We start from the raw sequence: 27,353 nt of genomic DNA, 5'->3' as shown, positions 1-27,353 counted from the left end.
TGTGTTTTCTCTTTAATCATTTCATTACTCAGAGTCCTTTGTTTCTGAGTTGTGTCTTTCATTAGAATTTTAGGACTCAAGCGTGGGGAGGGGGAGCCCTGTGAAGGTCCCTGTGGCACCTCCACTGGATTAATTCCTTCATATAAGAAGGAGGTTTGCCCACAGTAGAATCGCCGTTTCTTGAGCTACGCATCTCTGCTATGGGTGTGAGCTCCTGGGCAAGCCTCTGAAGAAAGGCTTCATCTGCAGCAGCCACAACGTGTAGCTGGAGCTCGCTTGGAGCGTATCTCACTTCCATGGCAGCATACTTTGAGTGAGCAGATGTGAACCCTTTTTTTTTTTTTTTTTTTTTTTTTTTTTTTCAGCAGGATCTGCAGCAGAAATGACGTTGTGTGACTGCAGGGGTGGCAGCAAAGGAAGGGACTCTTGTAGCTTTATGTGAGCTAGCGCTATCCTCCTTAGCATTCCTGTCCCTTGGCATCTCTGTGTGAGCATTGTACCAGCAAGCAGGATTGGTGCTTTCAAACAGATGGGCCTGAGCACAATCTGAGCCAAGGGAAACATGCATGTGAATCACTTGTGGGTGTTAAGGGCAGGATTCCCATTTGATATTCTCAGCATCACAGCAGGTATAAGGATCCAAACATTTAAACAGTGTAAACCACTTGTGCCTCTTAAAAACGCATGATAAATAGTTGAATTTATGTTAGTGGGAAGGCAAAAAAAGCTTCTCCAGGTAGGTGCACCAGGCAGCAGAGGATTTAGGGCTGTGTGGTCTCTTTTGTTGCCAATGAGTCAAAGAAGCCCTGGCATGTGATTTTGGGGCCAGGAAGGCAAATAGGCTTCTATTGCAAGTGAAACTCAAGGACAGATTTTTCAGCTATTTCCCTTTGATGACCAGGTGCTAAAGTGTCTATTACAGGAAAGCAAGGAAAGTGCTTTAATTATGTTTCCATAAACAAGATCCTGATTTCCTGGACTGAAGCCTCAGGGAGTATTATAATGTGGCAATTGGTATGGGCCAGTGTAGTGGTTGTTTTGTTTTAGCTTACGCTATTCAGAGGAGCCTAAAGGTGTTTGATCCCAGGTTACTCATGATTTTCTTCTGTTTCTTTGAAAATCTCCTCTTTAATGTTCACTGTGAAATAAACCCTGTTGACATTGGCCACATTTATGGTACCAGACTCCAAGAGCTCTCTTTTCTATGCTTCCCAGCCTGGGCACACAAATTAGCCATGCGTAATTTCCAGATGGGATAAGACTTGGCCATGCAAGCACATCGCTCTCCCAAACTTTGGATTTTTAGGAAAGGAAATGTGCTTGAATAAGAGCAAAGACATATTCCAACAGATGTCCTGCTGGACTAGGCAAGGAGGAATATAAGTTAACGTTACCCCACTGGTAAATCCAGACATTGGCACAGACACTACTATATGTCTTAGTACTTTTTATACACAGAATTTATACAAATATGGAGCTTCCTGAATACCCTGCCACAGTATTAGTGAAGACACTTATTTAGGTGCCTAGTTAACATTTTTTTGCTTGTTTTGTTTTTATGCATTCAAGTGAATGGACTGGTGTGCACGTATCGTCATCAAGGCCACAAATGGAACAGCGTAACCTATTGTAGAAAAAAAAGACAGAAAATCTTTGCAGTTTTGGATAACATCACACTTTCACTGTGGGTACAAGGTCGATGCCAATTAAACTTATATTATTACAGTAACAGAACATTAAGGTTGCAAAGGCTGCACTCCAGAATTTGAAATTCTGGAACATGTGTCAGCTGAATTGTTTGCTGCATACTGGTATTGTCTTTAACAACAATACATAGGCACACAGGCACTCACGTTATCAGCTGATGGCAAATGTGCCCATGGATGGCACTCAGAAATATGTAACGGTGTTTATGGCTTTTGCAGGATCAATAAAGTTCATTGTTGTGCAGTCCAAATAGCTCCCTTTAGTGCAGCTCTCTTTACAGCAGCATTGAACAACAAAGCCCTTGTCAGAGGGATTTTAGAAATGGTAATGTAGTTTCAAAAATATTCATATTATATATATATATATATATATATATATATATATATATATATATATAAAAATATATATACATTTTACTAAGTTGAAGCATTTGATAAATAATACAAAACCAGCACAGGAAATGTTAAGTTCAGTTTAATTTGGCTGCCGGTATATTACAGGGTGTTCTCAAATAAAAATGCACTTTTATTTCAGAAGATCAGCATTGCTTTGCTTTGCTGGTAAGAAAATACGCAGCACTGATCTGAAATGTGACTTGACATTTGAAAATATAACCTAGAACTAGTGAAAGGAGTTAAAGAAAACATGCTGTCCTGCCAACTTGTTAGCTTGGCACCTGACTTACAAATGCCCTACTTTCAAAACATTTGTTTTTCAGTGTAGACTCATGGATATAATTATTTCATGATTATCTCCACATCTCCCTCCACATTCAGGTCCCTTTTCACAACAAATGCTAACTGTGCTCTTGCATACTATAAGCTGGATTGAATCTTTCATAAAAATCACCTTTAAAACATGATTATATGAAGTTATTTGGGAGTGGTATCAGTCTTATAGCAGTAAAGACTCCTCAGCTTGGTGGAAGTGCATTGGTTGTTCTACATACACCCCAAATCTGCAAGATGGTATTAGACAGAGCATGTTGTATGTGACCTTTATCGATGGACTGTATTGTCCAGCTCCATGCGCTGCTTGTATGGCCCTGAGGCTTTTGCAGAGAACAGGGAGGACTTTCCCAAAGAAGTAATGCTGATGGGTGGGCTACCCAAGTGTTCGTACCTTTTCCTTGACATATCAAGCAACCTGTACCACGTGTTACCATCACCCTGGTCTGCAGCCTCAGGTGGATGGCAAGTCCTCTCTGAACACATCACACTCTAATACTCCATCATGTTTCAATATGCCAAGGAGTCAGGTTTTTAAGTGTTTACATCTAAATACAAATGAATAATAGGTGAATATTTTCATTTGCTATTCAGCTCAGTAAGGAAGCAGTAGATTGATTAACCTATTATTTAGTCCATTATTCAGGGTTGTATCACAGTGAAATCACAATTATTTATGAAACTTTGATTAATTTTAAAGCTCCTCTTGGCTTTAGGCCATCAATTAAACTATATAAAAAGAAGCAATTAGTCACTTTACAATTTCAGAATTTTGTATTTAAGTTAATAAAAAGGTTTATTTCAATCTTGAAAAGATGATAGCCATATGCCACTGTGTTTGTCTTTCTTAGGTCTGTTATTTCACCTACTGTTCATATTTAATTCCAGAAATTCACTGAAAGCTGTGAGTATTCAGCACCTTCCCAGAACAGACTGCTTTGGTTTCATTGCCTACATATGCGTTCATGTCAGCTTTAGGTAGAAGTGTTTTGAAATGCTGGGCAGTGTTTTGCTGCAGGAATGTTAATCGTTACGAGCATCAGTACTGAGATTTCAGTCTTTGAGGGCTACCCCTTGAGGTAATGAAGAGGACTGTGTTTTGATGATCCTGTCATCTATAATGGCTGGAGTTTTAACTCCTGGTAGGGCCACTTAAGTCTAATGGGTTGAAGAGGCCAGAAGAAATGAAGTTCATTGTTTTGACAGGCTAGCACTTGACTGATAGTTCTATAGTTTATATTCATTAAAAAAAAATATAAAGTCAAGAATCAAAAGTACACTAAGGTAGCCACAGTAGCAAAGTACTGGACTTGGTGGTTTTGCGCATTTTGTTGTGAGCCATTGGTAAAGCCAAGCCTCTATGACAGTCTTTTCTGATGGTAAGTAGGTAAGTGAATTTCTAGAGCATTAGAACAATAGCTACAATAATGGAAGTTGATAGAGGTAATGAAAGAAATGGACAAATGCAAGCCCTAAACCCTTGGAGTGTGCAATCATCAATGCTGACAAAAAGCAATTTAAAAATGAAAAAAGTTGTAATATATCCAAGGATGCAAGATAGTTACTATTCAGTGAGCATAACCTTAATTCAGAAATGGAATCATCACTCATAGGCTAAGAGCCAGTTATGACTATGGAGTTACTCATCAGCATGCTCCGACTGACAACACTTCTTGGCCAGCTCTTTGCAATAACGTCAACAACAAAAGTTGGGATAGTTATTATATATTGGAGAAAGCAATAACCAAGCATGATCCCTGTATTTTAGATCAGCATGTATAAAAAACGATAATTAGTGCGAGAGATCAGAGTGAGAGGGGACTGATCTGAGATAAGCAAGTGTGGCTGTCTGCAAGACATAGGAGTCATCCAAATGGGATGGGGTCACTGGGTATTGGTTTAAAACCAGCTATGCACTGAAAGGAAATTTAGGTCAGCTCTTCAAGACATTATGTGTTATAGATGAAATGGTATCAGAAGTTACCAGAGTTTTAGTTTTGATAAGACTAAAGAACAAACACATTGAAAATAACCACTCCCTTTTGTGATGCTGCTGCAACAATATGGGAGTGACACTTTGAGATGTTTTACATTTTTTTCTAGTGGTAGGAAAAGTGATCTGCTTCACATGGAACTGGTGTGGCTGTAGCTGAAAAATGTTTTTGGGAACTGGGTTTAAGAGTAAACAGACCACAGACCAGACAGAGTCCAGAGGAGGGCAACAGGAAAAGAGGATTAGAAAACATGCTTACAGAAACAAGGTGAAGGAACTGATTTGTCTAATTTAGCAAAAAGAGGCCTGAGGGGAAACTTAATGTCCCAAAGCATACGAAACTGATAGGAAAGAGGCTACAACTGCTCGATCCCAACTTAATGCAGAGAGCGTGGCCAAAACAGCTTTGGAATTCTTTTCCAAATCTTCATTTTTACAATCTTAAAAACACTTAAGGAAAAGACTAATCAAGAAACTAGAAAACAGATTTACAACAAATTTGTTCACGTGTGTTGAGGCTTGTGTCCTGTACAAGTCAGCACTGACGTGCCATTGTCTTTTTTTGAATGATCATGTCATAGATGTTGCAACAGCTGTTATTGATTTTCAGAAAAGTGTCTGTGAAGTCTGCATAACTGGAGGACAGAAAAGAAACAAGCCAAAAAAGGCATTAACTCCTCAAAAATACCTCTGAAAAAAAGATGCAGCAAAAAGATGTAAAACAAAGGACAGTGCAGTAAGAGGCTGCATGAGTAGAAGCGAGAACAATGCTAATATCATCAAGAAGTTCAGTCTGTTGGTAATGGGAATTGTAGTAAAACATTCCACCAACTCAACTGCTGAACTTGATTAAGACTTTGACCACTCTGAAATTGCTGTTACGGCATCTGCTGTTACAGGTAAAGTAGAAAATTACCATAAATACTCATAAACTGGAAAAACTTCAGGTGAAGCTCAAACCCACCAGGGAAGTGCTCGCGAGAATGAGACAGCAGATAAATTACTGAACTCTTCATCAAAGTAAGGAACCAAGAAAATCTTGCAGAATAATGGGGAATGCAGCCTTATGGTCAAAGTGCCAAAGAATGGTGTTGTAAGCAATCACAGCAGTTAGTAAACTAAGCAACTGCAACTGTTATACTTCTTCCAGTGACAGGCAAACTTACATATTGCTGCATAAAACAAAATGAAAGAAATGGTTCAGATGAAGCCTGGATTTCAGCCTGGAAAATTACCTGTAAACTGATTTTTCACACAAGGGTTAATCATTTGAGGGAGCATCAAACGATGTAAAATAACCCTTCATACTTTCTATGAAATCACATGACAGTCTCCTTTATGAATTACTTTGAAACATCTTGATGTGTCGTGGTATGCCAATAAAAATAATTTTATCAAGGTGCAGCGTGCACACTTAAATCAATGTAAACTCGAGCGAATGATTTGATAATAGATAAATGTCAAGCACAGTTGTATTATCTCACCTCTGATATTTGACTGGCCATTATGCTGAAAAGTGTAGATGGATACAACACAGGCACTGTATGGCTCAAAAGCTGCACACTGGAATTAGTTAAATTTTGCTGCTGACAGAATTTTGCTGATGATAGAAAGCTTTCAAATGGAAACAATTCCACATTGTTCAAGACTGTTTAGTGTCATAAACACGAGGTGCCTATCAACCAGGCATGAGTTACCGGTGGATATCGTACAAGAACCGCTCACCGCCCAGCTCTCATGTTAGTTTAGCAGGTGAAGCACATGAATGGTAATGCCCATCCTGTGCAGTCGATCACGGGCCAATACAGATGTAGAAACAGAAGTGCTGCCAAATAACCCAAATGTTGTCCCACTTAAAAGAGATTTGATTTTCAAGTGTCTATAACCGGAAGGCTAACCTACAAATTTTCATCTCAGAAGCTATTTCTGATAGAGAAAGAACGTGCCTTTAAAAGACTAGGTACTGAGTGGAATTAATTTATAACAAATGCCAGAAGTCATCAGAGTTTTCAAATAATTATGCTGTATCATTGAAACTATTCAGAAAAGCAAATGGGAAATGTTTGCTGGGAGTTGCAAATCAGGGCAAGGCATCAGCCATGACAGCTGTGCCACGGGGCAGTTGGAGGAGCACAAGAGAAAGGCCGACAGAAAGAATCTCTCTAATTGAACTTTATGCAGTGTGGGAAATAGTGCAATATTTAACAATTCTGGGAACATGTGGAAAGCTGTCCAAATCCAAAAAACCTGGCAAGGCCTCGTTCTGGCCCCAAGCTACTTTGAATGGCAGAGGAAAGAATCATCCTGCAGTTTAAGGATCTCTCATGTTTTTATAGTCCTTGCAGCTATGAAGGGTTTGTGTATGGAATATAACTATTTCATCACCAAGTAATATATTACAGGGAGTAACTGGCTATTACCAGTTCATTTAAGAAAATACTTTCAAAAGGCACTGTGTGCCAAAATTGCAAGACTAAGTATATTCTATTGTAAAAAAAAGGCATTAATGATTGCTTCCTGGAGATGAGCATTATAGGTTTCAATTTGTAGCTACAAAGCAATGAAATTTTCAGTACATTCAGAAAATTGTATGCTGTATATCAAGTGAATTGAAGACTTTTGAAAATGGTGTTCAATTTTTATATCCACACAACAGTGGAAGAACTAGGGATAAACACGTTCTTTGGACTTCTGAAGGAAAACGCTGAAGCAAAATGGCTAACTAATAACAAAACAAAACAACCCCCCCCCCCCCCCCCCAACTTGTTTGGATGTGTACCAGAATCACCCAAGCTCCGGTACTTGTAAAAATGAATTGAAAACTTCACTAGCTTTAAATCAGTGCGGGATGGGCAATCACAGGCTCCCTTATCACTTCCAGAAATGACCTGCTTAGAGTAAATTGAAGCACTTTGATAGTTCAGATAGCTGTACAATTCACATGTTCAGAGTGGTGATCACCTTCAAATTTAAGCACTTAATTTGAGAGCTTCAATAATTTTAAATTGCTATGTGCCACCGAGTGGCAGGCAGAGACTGGAGTGCTGCAGTGTTTTAAAAACACTTTGGTGTTCTGCTTAATATTGTTAGTGCAGGGACTTCAGAGAGGCTTTCTAGAGTTAAGCATAGAAAATGGAGCAGATTTCAAGATTAATGTAGAAAAGTAAGAGACTTTATGACTTTTAAAAATCACAGCAGAGGAAGTCTCTGGGGAATGTACAGCTCCTGTGTCTGTGTTTGGCCTTTTCTCTGAACTCTTTGACCAACGTCCTTGTGTGGGATGCGGCAGAAGGTAGCAGGAGAGGTAATGGTGTTTCCATGGGCATCTGGAGACTCTTCTGTCCATTTGTTCTCCTGAAACAGCCTGCCTGGGTTAGGTTTGTTTCCAGGAGGCATTTCTGATTAGCTTAACACCTACTACTGCAGAAGCGGTTCCGAATGAAAGCTTTGCTGTTGCTTGAACGCTTCCCTGCTTGTGGGTTCAGATATTTTGACCTGGCTGTGGGTTTGTTCATTTGTTACTTTGGTTTTACTAAGCTTTTGCTTGATGTCAGGATAAATCTCTCCCATGGGCTTTTAACTAGCCCCATTTTTTTTTTTTTTCTGGCAACATTTATTGGTAGAATACTTTACAGAAGACTTGAGCTGGACTGTGAGTAGCTGCGGTGGGTTCAGTCTGTGTGGGTGGGAGGAGGTGCAGAGCGTATCACAAGGACCCCCGCAGCCCCACAGCTCCATCTGGCTCCAGAGTTGGGCAGCAGGATTTTTGAGCATAATGGGACAATCAGACTTTGGAAATGGTTCCTCAAACCTACTTTGGAGGAAGCAGAGCCTTTGGACTAGGAAGGTATCGTGTCCTGCAGCCCAGCTGACAGCAAGTACCTTTCTTCAGGTGCCTGAGCAGAAGGAAGCAGACTGCAGCCTCCAGAAGGCGTGCAATTGAAATGCTGAGAATTAAATCTTACCTGAAGAGTCTAGGAGCAATTTGCTGGATCTGATACCTTGTGACCTTTCATTTAGCAGTAAGAAACCCAAATTAGGCCCTGAGAGGTAAATGTGAATAGTGCCTTTCACTTCCAGGAAGCTAGAATCTGGCTCACAGAGATTTTATTATTGAGGGTGCCACTTTAGATGCTAATCACTATTTGCAGGCTCATTACAGCTTCAGACTGACCTCTTCAAAGGAATCAAGGGGTATTTATTACGTGTTCATCTACCAGAGAAATTCAAACTCCTTTGAAAGTCCCGTCTCAAAGGTGCAAGGACACAGTCTAAATGTTCAGTCACTGTTTTGCCGAAGCATCATACAATATCTGTGTTCACATGCACGATCCAAACCTACTCTATGGACTTGTATTGGCGTACCTAAGCTGGACCTACGGGGTGTTACGAAATCTTGACATCTGACCAACATAACCCAGCTGGAAGGGAAGTGGCCGTGTCTCCGAGGGAGCTGGAATAAGCAGCGCCGGCCAAGCACAGAGTCGTTCATCAGCACAGTGTGCTGAAACACCCGCTGCTTCGAATGGGAATTTGGAATTCCTGCTGTTAAACCTATTAATGCAGCCGGTGTCTATGCAGTATGTTGGACACAACTTTCATGTTAGAAGGAAAGCTGGCCTGCTTCAACTGGAGATTGCGTTTCTACTAGCCAAATACCCTGACACAGGACTTGGCTTAACGCACTGCTGATATTACACAACTGAACCTCTTCTGTACACCTGATGAAGGACTCATTGGGACTCCATTGGATCTCTGCCCCCATTCGCTGTTTTTTTGGTTAAACTTAAGCACATTGTGTAGGTTGAATCATGACTTTTCTGCCTGCAACCTGGAAAGCCAGATTGGATTTAAACTAACCTCTGCCTGCCCCCCACTCAGGTACTTGAATGGATATCTACTGTGTTTAAGTACAGTAAAATAGGCTTGAGTAATTTCTTCCTATTTTTCTTTAATGAATATGATCTCTCCTTTCTTTCTTATGTATTTTTCCGTGAACATGCATTTTTTGTGACACAGTCAGAACTGTTTTTTTTTTCTTTTTTTTTTTTTCTCTTCATTTCACCGCTTAGAGCAATATTCCAGCCAATTTGTAGAACTTGAATCTATGAGTATGAGCTTTTCATTTCCGCCACCTGACCTCCTAAAATCCAGTGAGAAGGTGTTTAGGTCTACTTATTTTACTCAGGGGTTGTATCTGCTAACTGAAGGTTACTTTTAAGGTTGTGAAGAGTTTCATACTTCGCCTTCAAATGTGTTCAGGTGTTGAAAGCAGGCTGCAGACATTTTGTGAATGACCGTGCTGATGCTTGCAGAGGGGTGAAGTGATGAGAAAATTGACCTTGGTTTTGCATGTGCATGAGCCTGGTGGTCAGCCCGAGTTGGCAACTTGTCTTTGGCACGACAGGAAGGTGTTAGAAATCACCTAGCATTCGTTCACTGAGGGATTTTCTGCCCAAAGTAATTGAAGAGAGCTGGAGATACTCTCCAGCTCTCAAGTTTTATGCTTGTCTATTTTGGGGGTAAAATCTAAAGTAATTCTGAATGGGTGTAATGAGTTGGTGTCAAAATGTTGAGAGGTTTGGGTATTTAGAGAGGAGCATTTCCACCCCCCCCCCCCCCCCCCCCAAAGCTCGAAGCTCCAAGATTTTGGAATAATGGTGCTACGTTCTTGATGGCTTTTGCCTAGAAAATGGAGACAGACAAAAACAAATTGGATTTCCAGAAGAGAATTTATCAGCCAGTGCTTGGGAGACAGCTAGGCTGCTTTTTCGGTTTTATTTAAGGAAAAATCAGTAATCTCTGTACAGTTCCTGAATTTCTGCTGGCTTCCTCTGATGTTTAAATATGAATTTGTATTTTATCCAATTACAAGCTTTTCTTTCTTGTGTTTCTTCTCTATTAATACATTTCCATGTGTTCATTTACCTGTTCAAATTCATCTTATTGCCAAATGCTGTCTGTAGCAGGGTTCTCACTGCTCACGTTATTTACTCTAGGAAGCTCTGAAATGGCCTCCGTAGGCTGTGACTGAGAATAAACTGTCACTAAACGAAGTCATTTGTTTAAGAATATTATATTAACTTTTATAAGTGGTATCAGTTCCTTCACAGTTCACTTTTTATGCCAGGTCTGTAATGCTGGATGGAAACAGATTCATCTGACTCCTCCTCTGACCCGCTCTCTTATTCACCTGAAATAAGTGAAAGACCTAAAGACTTGCATGTGTTAGGAGAAAAGGCCAATATTTTTCCAAAGAACAAACAAACAAACAAACAAAAAAACTTCTAATGTGTTCCACAAAAACTATTGCATCTATCATTTTTTCCAAGTTCATTAGCCTCATTTTCTACAGAAAGCATCCTGCAGCAATCTTGCAGAGCAGCCTTTTAGTTTTAGGATCCTTGCTTGAGTTTCTCAATGAATCACAACAGGTGCAGAGTTGTCACGACAGAATTGTACCTCAGTACACCCACGGCTCTCTCCTCCCACGCTGGGAGAAGTACTTGGGGTTTTCCCAGGGATGTGACTTTGTCATGGAAACTGTGCTCCCTACCAGTAAAACTGCGAACATTTGCAATTTCCTCATGGGAAGGAGGAGAATAAAATTAATTCCAAAGCTGAAAATGTTGAATGGCATTCCCAGACTCGCTAGTGGTTTATAGAACGGAGTCTGTCACGTCAGAAAATTCATAACCCAATCTCTCTTCATAGCACAAGCAGTCTTATAATTTAACAGCATAAGAAAATTCAAGAATGCCAATGTGGACACCCCTGTGTTTCACTGCAGGAAAGAATTACAGCAGAGATCTCAGGAATTCTATTGTGCAAGAACTAGCAATGGCATATAAAACGCTCGTATTCAACTAACTAATAATGCCTTTCTTTTACACTGTGGCTCAACTGAGTGAACGAAAAAATACCCAAACAAAAATGTACTGTATTTCGATTATTACAAAATCATGGTTGTGTTTTCCATCAAAATAATTTTAGCAAGTGTACCACAAAATTGCAGAAAATACTGCTCCTATAAATACAGATAGCAGCACAAGAGGTGGCCGAGCCAGCGTGAAGAATAACAGGGTTTTACTGGCAAAAGGGCGATATTTTGAATACTCATAATTTATTTACAGTATCTATCTTAAAATTTCAGCCCATCAATTATACATGAAACCGAGTACCATAGTATAGGAGGGGACTAAAAGGCAAGTATTCATTTCCAGCTCTAACATCTCAGTTTTTAAATGAGACCTGCTCCTTAACATGCTGGTAAGACAGATGGATAAGTGTTGGTAGATAAGAGATTTATAGCTTGGCATTATTTAACTTCTCTGTAATTTGCTTGTACTGGTGCCCTTGAGACACATTTTTTTTTCAGAAAGTCTGATTTTTCTACATTTATTCTTGTAATGGTATATTGAGAGTTGTTAAGGAAATTAAAGTCCCATTTCAGGCCCCAGTTCAGCAAAGCGTTTAAGTAATGTTTAACTTAAAGTACATCTTAAACTGAATCCTATTTAACAAAGGCAAAAAAGAGGAGTCTTCAGAGGGACTTGCCCACATGGTTAAAGTTGAAAGTGTGTGGCTTGTTTTGTTGAAGTGAAGTTAGACGTGATGCCTGCCTCCCAGAGTCAGGAGACATCCTATGGAAAAGAATGGTTGAGAAGGATATTTCTTGGTGTGCAGAGCTGCAGGATGTGCTGAAGGAGGCAGGAAACTCAAGTCAAAGTTTGGAGCAGAATATAAAATGGACTGAACTGGATTTATCATGCTTAGGGGAAGTGTTCTGAGACAGAAAAAAAAAATGTTTTGCGATGAAAAAGAGCCATATCTCAGCTCACAAACTTACTGGGCAGACAGGCGTGTTCCCCTGAGACATGGTGACATTGGAGGCTTTGCTGAAAAGCTGAAAAAAAGCCTTGGCTAAGGATGAATGGAGAGACTCCATCAAGCTGGCAGCTCAATCCTTTTTATCTTTCTGTCACTGGCGATACTTCCCCTCCTTGTAACATCATCTCTGCTCCCTGTTCCGAAGCAGTTTTAGGGTGCTATATTGACAGTTAACATCTGTTTTAAAAATTTGTCTAGTACAGTCCCAGGTCCTGCTAAAGGACTTGAAAAGTTTCAATAGCTCACCCTGAAGTTGATTATGTGCAGCATAATCTGTATTTCTGTGTCTCCTCAGCATATTCCATGCTACACTTTACAGTTTTCAAAGGAAAAAAAAATGCTAAAAACATTTATATCCACCTTCCCCAATAATTAGAAGCTGTTCTTTGCACCAGTAAAAACGGACACAGTTTCCTTATAGAGATCGCTTCCCTATGAAAATTCATGTTTGGCATCCATATTCTCCAGAAAAGTACCTGGTGGCATTGTGTTTTGCAACCTGATGTCATAAAAGATAAAAATCCATAAAATAACCTGTGAACACACTCGGATGTCCAACAGTGAGGAAAAGAAAAGTCTTGATAAAGGAAACAACTTTATCATGTTTAATGAAAGTTGCAGTGCGATGAAAGTTCGGCCTTGCAAAGTGGGTCATTTTTCCATTTGACCTTACAGGGAAGCCTCAGACTCAGTAGCTTTGTTAATTAATGTCTTTGTATTTCAGCATAGGGGTGAAAGTTTTAATAGCCTTATAGAAAGTGTATAAATGGATCTGTAGTGAGTCTGAGCAAAGTCGCATTAATATGCAGCTAGGAACTAGAAGACACTCTTTTATTTATGTAGTAGCAAATTGTTATTAATTGTTATTAAGCAGAAGAAAGTTGCTGCTGTCTTGGTATGGCACTGTCCAGTTCATTTCACCACATCTTTATTTTAGCTTCAAGACTTCTTTTTCAAACTTCTTTTGGGTACCTTTTATTAAGTTTGTCTGAAGAGGGCAGCCTTTCCTAATGCACTTGGAAATTCCTTAATTTGGCAAGGTTACTGTGTGCTGAACAAATTGACAAAGGGCACGCTTACAGTCCCGAGTTTGCCTCTCGTTATTGCTTATGTTTTCCTTGAAGTGTCTTTCCACTTATATTTATCAACCAACTGAAAAGAATGTTGTGATTTTAAATATTTGACCTATCTGCTAAAATATATTCCAATTTCACTTTTTCTTTCTGCTGAATAAATAGAGAATTGCTTTAAGATTTCCAGAAGGAAATTTAAAGAGAAGGTTTTCTAAAAATATGGGTACTGTTTATTCGTTCTGCAATCTAGAAAAAAGTGTGTTAAATGCTAAGACTGTATGTGAATAGAGCAGGGAAATGTTCTTCCCTCTCTACTGACAGTTCTCCTTATCTTTCATGTTTTCAATCCTGAACTGCTCTCCAGGCTTCAAAAAGAAGCATTAGCCTGAAAGTAGGCAGAGTGATGTTACTTTTTCTTTTATTTTATGCTTTAATCATAGGGAAATATTTAAAAAATTCTTACAGCAAATTCATGCATTACAACGTTACCAGGAAAGATGAATGGCTACTCCACATTTCGCAATTAGTGTGATAGATTTAAGGGCTCTTAGAAGAATTTATTGCCATGGTGTGCCTCGATCACAGTGCGGGGAGGGGCATCTGAAGAAGCCAGGATGATATATTTCTTCAGTTATTGCTGCTCTAGCCACACTATCGCATCTCTCCTCCTGCAGTGACAGGCACATTTGAATGCCTGTCTCACCTTCCCTGTTGTGATTTAGATCCTGTGATGGGGGAGCATGAGCACAAGCTGAACACAGGGAGCAAGCACAAGGGCTCCAACAAGGAGGAGACCTGAAAGGCTCGTACTCATGGAAGGGGAAGGGTGGTGGAGACAAGAGGTGGAGGATCTCACAGCCTTTAGATAAATGAGCATGCTGTTTGCAGAAGAGTATTACCTGGCTTACTAAAATCTCTATACAAAAGTCATGTCCAGCACATTGCTTAGGCAGTAACAGCAGTGTGGGTTGCATGAAAAACAGTTAACTAACAGTGTTCTCTGTAGGAGCGTTTGTAACAAAATGAAAGTGCTTTTTGTACCCAGGAGCCTGGACAGCTACGGCACTTGATGGGTATAAACCATGTACTTCACAGTCACAGCGATTGTCACCCTTGCTAGTTATTTTATGCTAGCCCTGACTACAGTCAAACTGCAGTACTATGCCACCCTTTTTGTCAGCTTCTTAGGTCAGCTGCTGATTATGCAGTAAGAGTGCTGAACTACTCAAATGATCCTTCTTTTACTTTGCTGTCTGTTTATTTTTTTTTTAGGAAAGAGAAATTTCCCCTTTGACGCTAGGGCTAAAGTAGCAAACAGTTGAATTTCCTCCTTCCACAAACTTGCACTATCATTTAATGCTGCCCGGTGTTTAAGCTACCAAACTCCTTGCAGCCCAAGGTCACTGACTGACAGAAAGCTCGCTCAAGATCTTATAATTACACAGCTATTTACCTATTTTTATATTCCTTGAATTTATCTTGGTATGCCTACTGATCTGAAAACAACCTTTTCTTCCCACTTCATCTTTTCTACAGCAGCGACTTCTCCGAAGTCAAGGCAGTTTGCTTCAGTTCCTTCCAGTGTGAGACTTCCCCAGGAGCTGGACCACTCTGTAAAGCATGGGGCTAGTTCCTCATCCTGCCTTAGTGTTCTGCTGCTTTGAAACACAGCAGAAATTTTGTTGTCTCCCTGCTTAGAAGGTACTCGGCTTTCTACACGTCACGCAGACAGTTGCATGCTTTTAATGTGGTGTTAAAGATGTCAGATTCTCTTCCTAAAGCCCGAAGAACCACTAGTATATTCTTTCTAAATCCTCTAAGAAATTACACCTTAATTGTGTTTATATCACTGTTTTCACTTGAGACCACATCTAACTGAAATTGATTGCTTGTTTTTCTTTTTTTCTTTTTGTGAGTAATCTTGGGAGGGAACATCATGGTCTTTGCCAGACACCAATACTCGCTGTCTCTCTCTGTTTCCTCTGCTTAAGAAGTATGTGCCTGTAAAAAATATGGAAGATGTTTTTTTGAGGTTGTAACGAGAAGAAATGTACAATTAATTCTTACATTTCCAATATACCCCTACTTTGGAATTGGAAATATGACTCTCCTTCCATTCCTTTGGAATATTTTCAAAATTAGGTTGCAGAATTTTTGACTCTGCTTATTGCTTCCTGGTCTTAATAATTTAGCAGGAATTGCCAGCATTATTCCTGAATGTCTAATTGCCTTTTGAATACTGTAAAAATTTGATTCTTCTGAGAATGACTCATTCATCTAGAAAATGGCCTTTGCTGTTCACTTTTATCTTTCTCACCATTAAAGATATCATTAGAGTACCTCCTCCACCTTTCTGTGATTGCATTGTTTGCAAATAAAGATTTTCATTTTTATCTTTTCCTGAACCTTCATGATTCACGTTCATGCCTCCCAGTACTGTAATACATGCAAAATATTCTTATTAGTACATCTTCTGTCTGCCATCTTCTACTTCAATTTCTGCAGTATTGTCTTTTGTATCATCTTGTCAAGGCTCTTGTCTCTTTTGACTTTCTTATAATCTTTAACATAAGATTAATTTTGAATTCTTTCATGACATTAATAAAGGAAGGAAAGACACACACCTTTATGAAAGCATCCACTGTTCTACATTTCACGATCTTCTAATGTTTTTGATACTCTCTGAAGTGTAACTGAAGGTCTTCTGCTCAATGTTAGTCTTCCATATGGTCACTTTTTTATCTTCTAATACCTCAGACCTCAAACCCTCAAAGATTGTGTCACTTTTAATATTTTGGCCTGCTTTTTTAATGTGACAAATATCTTAGAATTGCTGTCAGAAAAGAACAGCTCTCACTACAATACAATTCTTTTAGGTTCCTGTTGATATTCCTTTGTCTCAAATAAACATATAGTTGTTAAGCTAATTAACAACATTTTTGCAGACCTACGCAAACTTTTGAAGAAAGCCACATCTGTCAGTCTCACAAAACTAATCCCATTCCACTGCCTGCTATAACTAAGGCTGTCTTTTTATAGTTGGTTCCCTACATCTTGCTCGTGCCTTAGTGTTTCATTTACTCAGGGAGTGGTGAGAGACTGAAGGACATAAAATATGTCATATGTTCCTTCAAGTTCCTCTGATAGTGCATCTTATATTTCATTATGCATTCTTTCAATATGAGTAAATATCCTGGTAATATCAATACCGTTGTGCTCCCTGACTGATTGAAGTTACTGACTGCAGATAATGTAACGTCATTCAACATAATATGATATTTACTTCAAACCGTGTAGTCTTTTTTTTTTTCTTTTTTTTTCTTTTTTCTTTTTTTTTTTCTGCAAAAGCATCTACTAGCCTAAAAAAATCCCCCAATCCACCTTCTGCTCTCTCATATGGCTGTGATGTGCTCCCCTACCTTCTCTGCAGTACTTGGGATAATTCTTGACCTCAAAGCATCAAATGTTTCCATATTCTAGTTTTTCTCATTTTTTTTTCTTCACTCAGATGAGATGATTTCTCCTCCTTATCTTTCTGTGTGTTTCCAAGTCTTGTGACTTACAATTTCTTAATTCTACATTTTATGGGATAAGGGTGCCAACTTTATGTCAACTCCATCTGGAAGACTTGTAGGTTGTTCCTCGAACTCTTTGCAGCTTATCTCTAAACTCTCTGGCTTTGGGAGAAAGTGCTGACTGCACAGCTAATCACAGTGCGTGTAGCATCCCCAGACAGACAGGAAGTCCTTTCACCATATTAAAATTCCTAAGAAAGAAGTTGTTGCTTGTCACCAACTGTAACAGTTGTTCAGCTTGTTTGTGATTCGATTAAATGGCACTTCAGTTTGCCAACACAAATGACAATGAAGAAGGAGTTAATGGCTACAGTACTGTTGGCTAGAGCTTGGCCAGAAAGTTCTGCTAAGGTAGGCCTGATTTGAGATAGGGAGCACAGTCTCTAATACCTTAATCACTTTGTGATACCTAAAAGGCTTGGGGGCATCATCCCCATTCAAAGATGTATTTTGAAATTTCAAATACATTCATGATTAGTTTTAACAATCATATAGGATATGGGAGGTCAGTAAGTGAAGCTTTTTTTGTTAAATGCAAAACTCCCTGTTTGTAAGTCTAAAGAGAGGTTATATAGACATGATATTGTCAACCCTGGTTTTGTCCGGAATTATTATTTTCCTTCCAGGGTGCAAAAATATCTGTATTAAAGTGGTGACAAAGAGAAAAAGGAGTGGGAATCACAGTGCCATGAAAACCATACATCGTGGTTAAGTAAGTCAAAATCGCTAAACCATAAAGATTCAGCTTTTGGGGTAAACAATAGATAAATTGTATTAGTTTTTGCAATAGCACCTCAGCAATTATGAGTCACTATGCTGACAACCAAGAGTAGAGAGTGAATATAAAACACAAGTGAGTACTTTGAGTGAGTACTTGAGTTCCTGTAAAAACATCCACTGAATGCATTTGCTTCATCAAAGCCCAAACCCACAGGTTCACAGAGATATACTCCTATGGTTGACAGCTCAGTCAATATCTCTCCTGCTCTGTCTCTTCCTGTCATAACATTGATTTCTGTAAGTTAGAGGAAGTAATCTCTGATGACATTGTGCAACAAAGTTTAGAAAAGTTTTTTTTTTTTTTCCTCCACTGCCCTCTTTCTCATATACAACTTACAAATGTATTTCATTTACAATTTACAAACTTTACATCTCCCAAGTCTGTTACGTTTTACATCCTGACCGCTATATCCAGACAAACTGCTATTTTTAATGTCTTTTCTTGCTCTTAAGCTTTTATGGGACAACATCCTTGATGATTGTCCTGCATCATCTCATCACTGCGAAGCAATGATGTCACTTTGACATATGCTAGTCACTCCGCAGCCAAGCTAGCTGACAAGTGCACTGTGCCCCTTTGCATGGAAGAGAAGGCAATATTGTCATGCCATGTACTGTCATTCCACCACCGTCAACACCACTATGCTTCATTCTGTGTCCACTGACCAGCAGCGCTTGCCAGGGAGTCGAAAAACTGCTGCATAGAGTAAAAACTGCTGCAAACGAGGTGATGTTCCTGTTATTAATTTGATTAGCAACCTTTTTCCTGTCTTCACGTTTCTGACAAAAAATAAATAAATACATTTGTCTCTGGAATTTCTTAGCACTCGTCTCACTCCAAAGTAGGTGTTTTTTTAGTGTGTTGTGGAGGGTTTTTTATTTTGAGGAAAGAGAACTTGAAAATTAATTTTACTTTTATGGTATTGAAGAAACCATGGATCTTTAACGTATTAGCAATTTGTTTTCTCTTATGTCCACAGTGGCGTTAGCAATGAATTTCTAACACAATATTGGTATTGTTGAAAAATAGGATGAGGTTTTGAAGGGAGCAAGGGATCATGTATATTTATGGTACAGGAGTAAAAATAGCTTCATGGGTGAGTGGTGCATCTGTAATGAGCAGGCTTCAGTGGGGTCTGTTCCCCCCTGGAGCCAGGTGTGGTAGTAGGTTTGACGCACAGAAAGATGCTTTCAACTGAGCAGACTACTCTAATCTGCTGAGATGGCATTTGTGAGGAAGAGCCTATGAAGGATTTAGTATTCTTACGTGTGCGTGGTCCTACCCCACACAGAGAATCACCAAGGGTTGGGAGTGTCTGGAGCCAGGCCAGGGGCAGCGATAGATTGATATCTAGGCATGAAGTCTATGTTATTTCAAGAGATATAGCTGTTTCCAATTTCAAAATGTAATTCCTCTAAGCACCATTTTTGATTAGATAGAATCTGTTGAGTTGTCACCTTTGCTATTTAACTTGAAATAGCAATTAGTAACTTGTCATTTTCTGTACTGCATTATTGTGGGAAAAGCTCAATAAATGAAAATAAATAAAAAACAATACTTCAAAACCAGCCACTTCCCTCCTGGTCTGCTATGGTTAATGGCAAAAGGACTTCACCTAGTTATATGTTTCTGGAGAGTAATAAGGGACAATGTCATCATTTATAGTAAGAGAGGATAAAATGTTATATTTTACTTGTTTCTCTTCATAAACTCCTTCTGTGAAATAAGCAAGCGAACCCAAAAGCCTGTACCCATCAATAAGCAGCCATTAAATATTGATCCTTTTTAATATAACTTTACTGGTTCTGCTTTGCAAAAGTCACAGCTATACAAACCTCCACAAGAGAAGCTAGTCTAAAGAAAGCTTCAAAGACAGAACTTCAGTGCCTTAATGTGTTACAGTTGTCAGATACCATTACTACTTCATTTAGCAAATGGATTTTTGAGTTTTAGGAAAAATCAAGGAACTTCTGTATTGCACGGTGCAAGATATATACTGTAGTTTGATGTTAGCCTTTGCATAAATAGCTGCATCCTAAACTCTGAACATCTCCAATAAGACCAATGAGCAAGATACCTGCTGAATGCCAGCAAGATTTTAGGCCAGGGATGTCAAGAGCCCAGGAACTGCTGTTATGTGTGCAACTCTAACTAGAACTGAACTGTAACTTTATTCTCAAGGTAGTACAAGCGTAAGTTTGAAAAAAATGTTCTTGAGATGATTAAATGTTTAGTATTATCTTCCATTTGCTTTCATCTTATATTTCCTCCATTTACAAATAAAAATAATTTCTTCCCTTTTTACCCAGCCAAAAAATTCTGGCTAAGCCCTGGAAGTCAAGGCTTCTCAGCTTTAGCAGTAAGTTGTGTTTGAAAGATTAACAAAGGTTCATAGGAGTTCACAACACAGTTCAAAGGTACCCCGATTACATAACAAATTTGCTGCCATAATAACCCTGTAAACCCTAGAAAAGGACAAATTGCCTGGGTCCCTTGGTAGGAAGGAGAACAAGGAGTGTGGGCAGATTTAATTTCACTTAACATTACCCATCGAAAGTTAGATGTCTCAATTAAACGAGCTGCTCAACCTCTCTCTCCAGTGAGTGGATGGAAAGAGACAGGTACTTCCAGATGGTAATTCATTCCATCTTAAGATACGTTGCCAAGATAAATGGGATGAATTGCCATACCCATCAGAAAGTTTTACAAATTCATTTGGCTCTAGAACAGGTAATAAACTTTGACTTAGTTATCAGAGTGTTTACTTTATTTTGCTTTTAGAAATGTTGTTGGAGTAAAGTTACAAGTGTCGTTTTCTTTGTGCTCTGCTTTTCTTTCCCAGTTTTGAAATCTGGCCTTGCCGCAAAGCTTTCCATGAACGCATGAGAATGTATTTATGGACTGCATATAATCTTGGCTTGTATTGTACACAGTCATTAATAGCCTCAACCCAAGAGAGGAACAGTAACATATCATTTCAGGAGTGCTCCCGTTGAGCTGTACTCAGATGTGCCAGTATTTTACTCAAAGTTTTTTTTTTTCTAGCCCCTTAATACAGTGCATACTCTGTTCAGTAGCATGAATCTTCAGAGGAAACTGTTTTCCTGTGAATTGTGTGTAAAAACAGCAGCTTTGCACATACAGTACATCATTTGCTCTTCTTTTATCTGTAGCACTTCATTGCTATGAAAAGCACTTTGTTTTGCTCTCTCTGGGATTTGGAGGTAGCCTGGTGTTTCATCAGCATTCCTCACGTTCAGGCTCGGATCCAGCTATGTGCCTGGAGCACGTGTTGCACCTGAAAGAAAGCATTTTCCCCGTCAGATTTTTTCCTTTCAGGCAGCCTATTGCCTGGGCAGCAGTATGCAGCACATTGAGCATCATTTTTTTTCTTCTTGTCTCTTTTGCTGTAACTCCCAGCTCAGATACCAAAGACCATATGTCCAAGTAGCAGTTTTATTGCCTTCAGAAGCATGGTCTGCTGAAGAAAAAAAAAAATAATTAAAAAAATGGCTTATGCTTCTGAAATTTTTAATGGATGTTTATTGGTCTTTTAAAAAAGACTGGTGGTCACCTGCAGCTCTGTGAGTTTATGCCCTCCTCGCAGGTGGGGGGAAAGAGGAGAAGAGGTGAGGACATTAGGAACAGCTTGGACAAGCAGGTGATTAGAATCAGCAGTCCTAATTAGTTTTTAATAGTTCTAGAGGGGAGGGGAGCTTGTACCTCCATATGGCTGAGAATGGTTTTGCAGGAGGGAGCTGGGATGGTAGAATGGCTAGATGGAAGATTTACGAAGCTTGGGGGCTTGCTGGAAGCTTTGGGGAAGTGGAGAGGTGCTTGGTTTAGGTCTTTTGAATGATGTTGTTAAGGAGCTGTACAAAGCTAGAGTGCAGGTTTATGAGTAGAAAGTCTTTAAATATTCTGTGTATGTCTTCCCTATTCCTTGAAAGGGAGAGTGATGAGAGAGGTGACTTCTCCTGAAGAAAGGGAAGAGCCTTAAGGTGCTAAGTGCAGCCCAGGTTTTCCCTGGTAAAATATCTTACAAAAAAACCTGTGCCTTGAGGTCTCCTTTGTGTTGTGAGCTGCATGCAGAAATTGCTCATCTGGTAGAGCTTGTGCTGTAGCTGCTGATTGTGGCTGCTGGGCATAAATGGCCAAACTCCTCCAGGTAAGTGGCTTCCTAATTTCTACAGATTCTAGGAAAATACAAGTGTGTATGTGCTTGGGGTTAGTTCATGTGTAGGCATTTTTAATTTTTCTAAGTCACCTGTTTCAAATGCTATAGCCCTGAGGCAACTTGGCGTTAAAGCTTTCCCTGTAACTCTATAAAACTTGGAGAGGCTCTCAGAGTGAAATACTTTCTAAATCTTTCAGAATCTACTCCAAAGGATTTGATGTGGAAACTCCTGTGTGTGAATGCTGTAAGCCTTTTCACTATAACTTTGTATGGTGATTGCTAAGTAACATGTGAGTGGTTCTGTGTGTTGATCTATGAATGGGGGGTAGGGGGAGCTTGGGCAGATGGGGGAATAAAAGATGAGATTAGACTTTTTATACTACTAGTTTTATGAGTATTCTTCAATGACCATCTCTTAATCAAATCAGAAGATGGAGGTTAATATCGAAGAACTTCTGAGGCTCTTACTCTCTCCTGTTTGCAAGGGTGTTCAAAAGAATGATCCAATACCCATGTCTTTAAGGTATTCATCTGCTGCCTAGTCTGGAAAGTGTTCATCTGTTCGGTAGTAATATTATGATACTGTTTCTCTGTGGGATATCTTTCTCGGGGATGCCCTTGAAATGGAAAAACTGCAGCTATCTTGTTACTCAACTTGTCATTCATATAGGTTCACCAGGCTTTCTTCTGTAGCAGAAGAAGATAGCTTTCATTAGTTCTCATAAACTAATCAACGTTGTGTGCATTTTGTTTCTTCTGAAGTTTTTATCAAAAGAGTTATTCTGTTGCACAGCATAACTGTTCATTAAAAATGCTTATCCTTTTAAGGGTGTCTAGTAGAAGTTAGATATGTTATACAGTAATGCTAATAATTAAATTTGTAAAATAATTGTTTTTTGATAGACTAATACAAAAGCATGATTACAGCAGTGGCTCTTTCTCACTAATATGAATGACATGCAAGCTCTAGAATATGTAATGATCTATAAGCCCTAGTGGTTATAAATGGTGTTGAAATGTACTATATCCTTGGGTGTTAAAAGCTGTAAGCTATTTATTTTCATACTTACAAAGAGTATACTACACTGTACTATAAATCTTACATGGACTGTCTTACTTGCCTTTTTTTTTTTTTTTTTTTTTTTTTAAATATAGCTTATCCAAATCGTTCAAATATGAATCTGGCTCCCATTATAGCATCCATCCTGTTACTGGTATTCTGATAGATCTCATATTGCTTTGATTCTTTTGTACTGTAAAAAGCCTTTTGATTATAAGGGGTGTAAGTGACATACAAAATATGAATATGAAAGGCCATGCTATGGACTCCTTTTGATTTGATAAAAACAAATGCAGAGGAAAGTACAGGGATTAATCATTAAGACAGACTTTTTCTCTTCCAGGAGAAGGCTGATAAATAACTGGTATATTTGAGTGCTATATATTAAAATTTGACTTTGGAGTGAGGCTGGAGGGATCCTGAAAGAAAAACCTAACTTAATTTTCTGTGAGTTCAAAAGAGCTTCTGTAACAGTAGCATGAAGTCTGGAATTAAACCGCTATTGATTTAGGGGGAAAAAAAATAAAAATATAACTTTGTAGAACAAGCAGACAAATTCTTTTAATGATGAGTTTGTGAGATGGATGTAAACTTAGAGCATATTTGCCTAAAGCTGAGTAGCCCCATCTTAGGTTAGGGCTCAGTATTTAAGTTTGCAGTGTAGGTGATATGCAGAAGTTGAGGAGAAAGCTGAGGTTGTAAGGTCAAAGGCTAAAGAGTTCATTAGTAGCAGATCCAGCAGACTTCTTTCACCTCTGGTTGTAATGGTACCATATCATATTTACGGCTTCTTGAGACTTTTTGTTTGTTTTTTATTATGGGAGTTTATGTGGTTGAAATGGGAGGTGACTATGTGCATGGTGGAGATGGTGAATATTTGAGATGTCAATCTTCTATTTTGCAGAGAACTACAGCCAACAAGACTTCAGGTGCTCCTTCCTACAGCAGATGGTCCAGCTCACAGCCCCATCAGGTAATTTGCCCTTGTCAAAAAGGATATGAAGCTCAGGATGACACAAGCTTCCTTTTAAAACGAATCTCTGAGGGGACTGGGGAGAGGTATCTACCTACATTAACCCATGTAGGTCCTGCTCATCTCTGAGATTGTTGCAGGATGTCCTGTGACGGACTGTTAGATGCAGTTCATGCTTATGGAAGAGGCGTTGTATGGCTATGACTCCTGTAATGCAATCGTGTGGAAAATGGTTTGTGTGAATCATGATGCTTGGTCTGGGGTGGGGAAATGGAACGGACACACAACAGGGCTGAAATATTTTGTGTCTTAAAAGAATGTCTAGCCTGCTAATATTAAATGCATTTGCATGGCTCAATGTCTAGACAACAAGGGAAGAACAATGACTTGGGAATCTAATTACGGACTAGGACCTGTCTCATATCTCCAGGGAACTCCTCCAGAAAAGATTTGATAATGGAGGCTGGTTTGAGAGGGGGGATTGGCCTAAGAGGATGAATGTGAAGATCAGATGACCAAATTTTTGAAGTGCCTTTCATGGAATATGGTTTGTGTGAAACACGCTAATTGGGTGGGGAACACAGAAGAATTCTGTGTGCAATAAGATGGTCTTGTCTGCTCATATTAAATGCATTTGGTTGGCTCAAGACCTAAACAAAAAGGGAAACAGAACAATGACCTGGGAATCTGATGATGTATTAGGAGATTCTTCATATCTCCAGGGAATTCCTCCAGAAAACACTGTGTTATGGTTAGTGGCCAAGAAAAAATATGTTGTGTCAACAATGCAAAAGGACATGTGATAGTCTGAAGTGACAATTAGGAGGCTAATTTAAGTGTGTCTTTTTCTTGGAATCTGTTTCTGTGAAGCATGTTATATTGATGGGATGACTTCTCTGTGTGTTAAAAGTATGGCTTGCCTGGTAATATTAAATGCATTTGAGTGGCTGAAGACTTTGACAAAAAGGAAACCAGATAAAAGACCTGGAAAGCAGATAATAGATTAGGACCTGTCTCATCTCCAGGGAATTCCTTCCGTTAAGGTTTGATAATGGTTGGGTTCCAGGTTGGAGGCTGGAAGGCAGATGTGATAGGTCACCAGAGCAAAAGGAAATGTGCATGTGTCTGAAAAGGAAGATTAGCTGTGACAATGGTTAGCTGCTGAGAGGGGAGGCTGGCCCAGCTGCAGGTAATGTTGGTCAACCCTCTGAATATGTTGTCAGTGATGTAACCATCCCTGATACCATTGTACCATGGAAACTATTGTAGATGGATCCTCCAGTCTTTTGACTGTCATTTAAGCTGGAAATGAGTTTAACAAAGTCTTTAGCAGTGCATGAAACTGTGTTTTTTTCAGTGTGCCCTCCCTCCACCTAATGTTTTTCCACTACTTAAAACAACTAAGTTATAAAGTAGTTACAATGTATAAAATATTTGGGTAGACTTGTTATAAACAGGAAACAGAGGGGAAAAAACTGTTTAGTAATGGTCAGGAAGCAATATTATTATAAATTATTTCTCATTAAAAATTGAATATTAATTGATGTTTCTCTTCTATCAAAACCAACCCTTTTTGACTATGGACAAGCACATGACTGACTTTAGTTGAAATACGCCATCTTTCATTTAAAACATTTCCCTCTTTCAAAACTTACTTGATCAGAGATGATCATATAAACATTGCTTTCCCCCGAGTCTTTACGTTTGCTTTTTTCTAATGTCTTTCTACTTCTGCTGCTGCTTTAAAACACTAAGCATACTGGATTTTGTTCTTACGCACATGTATATGCTAAGAGGGGAAACTTCCAATAATTTGAGTCTTGGTCTTGAACACTGAAGTGAGAGAAATGATGAATTTCATTTGTGTTCAAATTGGGATGGGAAAGAAAGCGGCTAAATGCTTAATGCAGTGAGTTACCTGTTTGACCATCTTTGCAATCTTAATATTTGTTTTCTCTGGGTTCTATGAATCTTGGTCTACTCTGTATATGCGTTCTATCTGCTTGCTGAGGCTTCTATGTACTTTCCCCTTTTTAAGCATTGAATTTTTACGTTTGGTTGGGGGAGATTGTTAATTCCTTCCACTGCTTGTTTCTTATTCCATACTACGGGATCACAAAGTGAGTAGGGAAAAATGCATGGAGTTCCACTAGTATGCACGAGGCAGAAATGGCAATGACTGTTCCCCTCTTTCTGGATGTTTGCAGTCGCTCATTAAGGTTAATGGGAGACACATTCCTAAGTCAGGAGGAGATCATCCTAACAAATCATAAGAAATGCACTTTACACTCTACACACTTGATTTCCTTTTTGAGGAGGGAGGGGAAAGATAAGTACATAATAAAGATTGCTTGTAGCATTACAACCCTGTCAAATCCCTAGTAGAGTTGAGGGATTAACTACCAGGAATGTTCTTTGAAAGTATGTCTAGACCATCCAGCATCTGCAGGAAAAAAATGGTTTTACTGTATTAAAGCATGCCTGTGGTAATTTTCCTCCACCTGTGTTGTACCCCACATGTTTTAATCTTGCCTTCCTTTGTCATTTGCACTCTAATCTTTTCTTTTTCATCCTTGTTTATTGTAAGCTTTTGTCTTCTGTGTTTTGGGTTTAATAAGCTTATAAACTTGCCTCACGGATATTACAAATACTAGTACCAACTGTGAGGATGTGTAGCCATGCAGTGGTTCAGTTCGGGAGACCTGAATACTGCTGTGCACTCTCACGAGCTGAAAGTGGCAAAATATTTGTATTGGATCAGAGATTTGTATTCAGCCTTGCAACTTGCCAGCATCTATATATAGTTTATTTTAACATTTTTTGAAGATGGCTTTCCAAGAAAGAAAAAGATCAAAGTTCAGATTCATATTGTCTGCATTTTCTTCAGCCTCATGCAGTGAGCCCAGTGAAGGCTTTTCCACATAGATCTTACAAGAATCTGCACAGAAACCTAATAGAGCTACATGGCTGAGACCTTTGATACATCTAAGAAATGTTAAAAGTTAAACTGATTTCCTCTTTTCCCTCCCCCAAGTTTTCTTCTTTCATTTTCTCTGTCTGTGTGAAGTTTGAAGGTCCATTGGGTGAGAGATCTGAAGGGGTTCTACAGGTGGGGTCAACAAGTCACTGAAAATAACACATTTTTCACTGACTTATTTTGCTTTGTACTACCCAGACATGCTTATATTTTGTATTGGATAAGCTGAAGCATGTTTATCTACCTCAAATACGCTATCTGGGGAAGGTTTTTAATAAGTTCCTATTAACTCATCGCTCTCATGGGCATGTGGAATTTGTGTGCTCAGGTTTTTTGATGTGAAGCTGTTCAGAGATTTTTTTCCCCTGCCCCTCGAGCCTGGGAAAGTGTCTTGCTGCAGGGGAGGTATCTTTAAAACT

General features: G+C 39.1%; 1 protein-coding gene and 1 long non-coding RNA gene across 16 annotated transcripts in view; one reads left to right on the top strand and one right to left on the bottom strand.

Annotated features, from left to right (window-relative positions):
- RBMS3 (RNA binding motif single stranded interacting protein 3) overlaps positions 1-27,353 on the top strand; it is a 695,185-nt gene that overhangs the window by 80,266 nt on the left and 587,566 nt on the right. For 11 of the 15 annotated variants that reach the window (XM_038175453.2, XM_038175454.2, XM_038175452.2 and 8 more), the window contains one exon: positions 23,889-23,957. The exons of 1 other annotated variant lie outside the window; for it this stretch is intronic. In XM_038175453.2, the coding sequence (XP_038031381.1) occupies positions 23,889-23,957 (69 nt within the window). Of the gene's footprint in view, positions 1-21,470; positions 21,916-22,126; positions 22,169-23,888; positions 23,958-27,353 lie in introns of those variants that run through there. 3 more of the 15 variants (XM_038175459.2, XM_038175458.2, XM_038175457.2) reach the window with 3 other exon arrangements.
- On the bottom strand, positions 20,198-21,433 carry LOC110352418 (uncharacterized). Its single transcript, XR_002401343.4, has 2 exons — positions 21,322-21,433; positions 20,198-21,225 (listed from the first exon to the last, which is right to left on the bottom strand). It is a non-coding gene; the product is annotated as an uncharacterized lncRNA (long non-coding RNA).

This window comes from Anas platyrhynchos, chromosome 2 (genome assembly GCF_047663525.1).
Source record: "Anas platyrhynchos isolate ZD024472 breed Pekin duck chromosome 2, IASCAAS_PekinDuck_T2T, whole genome shotgun sequence".
NCBI classification, from domain to species: Eukaryota; Metazoa; Chordata; class Aves; order Anseriformes; family Anatidae; genus Anas; species Anas platyrhynchos.
Note: the sequence above shows the minus strand (reverse complement) of the source record. Positions and strands in the feature narration are given on the sequence as shown.